At 55.7% G+C, this 1,802-nt stretch overlaps 1 protein-coding gene across 1 annotated transcript; it reads left to right on the top strand.

Moving 5' to 3' along the window:
* Positions 1–399: 399 nt before the first annotated feature.
* Positions 400–1,056, top strand: LOC135384456 (uncharacterized). Its single transcript, XM_064613658.1, has one exon. It carries the CDS (start codon positions 400–402, stop codon positions 1,054–1,056), a length of 657 nt encoding a protein of 218 aa, XP_064469728.1.
* The last annotated feature ends 746 nt before the right edge of the window (positions 1,057–1,802 follow it).

Below are 1,802 nucleotides of genomic sequence, written 5' to 3'. Positions count from 1 at the left end.
GCATGGACAATGATGAAGATAGCGCAGAGCGCGTGACCTATAGCGGTGGTGGTGGTGATGGCGAAAGGGCTTGCCGTTGTCGGCCTCACGTATGTGGGCAACGTCACGACTGACGCCCTGGGGAAATGTGCGTCCTGGGCCGACTTCTAGGGGAACTGTGCCGACATATGTGTGAAAGCGTCTGAGGAAAACCCAGGAAAAACCCCAGACAGCACAGCCGGCACCGGGATTCGAACCCGGGTACCCCCCAGTCTCGACGTACCCAGTCTCGTGACCTATAGCAACCTAGGCGATCTCGTCCAATAAACCAGTTGTTGTTGTCACTCGGGCTGTTCACTTCATCCCTCTCGGGCTCCTACATATTTGGGGACCCGAACGTGATGGCCTGAAGCCACACCAATGCCTGACGCCACAGCGCGAACGGTCGCTTCCACCTTCCTTTCATCGTGGATCTCTCGGTTTGGTGTCCCATCTAAAATAGTCACCGACAGAGGTCGTCAATTCGAAGCGCACCTTTTCGCCGCCTTCACGACGCTCTTGGGGACATCTCGCAGCCGCACAACCGCCTACCACCCTGCTTGCAACGGCCTTGTAGAACGGTTACACAGGCAGCTCAAGGCAGCCATCGTGGCTCACGCAGACCATACCAGCGGGGTTGACATCGTCCCCATAAGCCTCCTCGGAGTCCGTTCTGCCGTCAAGCAAGACCTCTCATGCAGCAGTGCTGAGCTTGTATTTGGCACCACGCTTCGACTCCCAAGCGAACTGTTCCATCCGTCAGCTCAGCCCTCCACAGCCGCGCCCGAATACATCGGTCGCCGCCGCCATACCATCGCTCAGATTCGTCCCACGGATACCCGTGTACCCTCCAACCGCCCGCATCACGTTTCCCACGAATTGGCCACGGCGTCTCACGTGTATCTTCGAACGGATGCCACGCGGAAGTCCCTTCACCCTCTATATTCTGGTCCGCACCTCGTCTTGTCCCGTTCACCCAAGCATTTCACCATCTCTGTAAACGGCCGTAAGGACACAGTCAGCATTGACCGCCTGTAGACCCCCTTGTCGACAACGAGCGCCTAGCCGCTGCTGTCTTTCCCTTGACGACGCCTTCTCCGCCGAAGACCAAACACGTTCGTTGGTCAGATGTCTCTTCGCCGTCTCTGGAGCGGGGGGGGGGGGGGGGGGGGGGCTATGTAGCATATCGTCAGCATGGACAATGACGAAGATAGCGCAGAGCGCGTGACCTATAGCGGTGGTGGTGGTGATAGGGCTTGCCGTTGACCTATAGCAACCTAGGCGATCCCGTCCAATGAACCAGTTGTTGTTGTCACTCGGGCTGTTCACTTCATCCCTCTCGGGCTCCTACAAAGGTGACAATCAAAGCAACACTACGCACTACACAACGCAGTACCTTACGTAGTAGTAGTACCAACGAGTACCTTACGTCAGGATGTGGACTGAAGTACCTCATGACAGCTCGACTGAACCAGGATGCATTAGAGGTACATGTCATCTGGGCGATTCCACGCGAAATCATCCAGCGGACCTGCTCGGCCCTCACAAAACTATCGCGAATTTTTACGAAAATTTTTTTAGCAGTCCCTAATAGTGCAAAACGACACACCACGAAACATTTCTTCCCAAATATCAATGTGGCGGGTGCTAGACACGAGCAAAGTTCGCAGCACTGGCGAAAACCGTGCATGGCGTGAACGGCAGCTGCGGCTCATAGAAAGCACCTAGAACTGTGCGGTTTTCTTTTGCGTATAGAGGAAACCGTGCTTTACACGGCGCTCAAA

Source organism: Ornithodoros turicata, chromosome 1 (genome assembly GCF_037126465.1).
Source record: "Ornithodoros turicata isolate Travis chromosome 1, ASM3712646v1, whole genome shotgun sequence".
NCBI lineage: Eukaryota > Metazoa > Arthropoda > Arachnida > Ixodida > Argasidae > Ornithodoros > Ornithodoros turicata.
The sequence above is the reverse complement of the archived record's forward strand: the minus strand, read 5'-3'. Positions and strand labels throughout refer to the sequence as shown.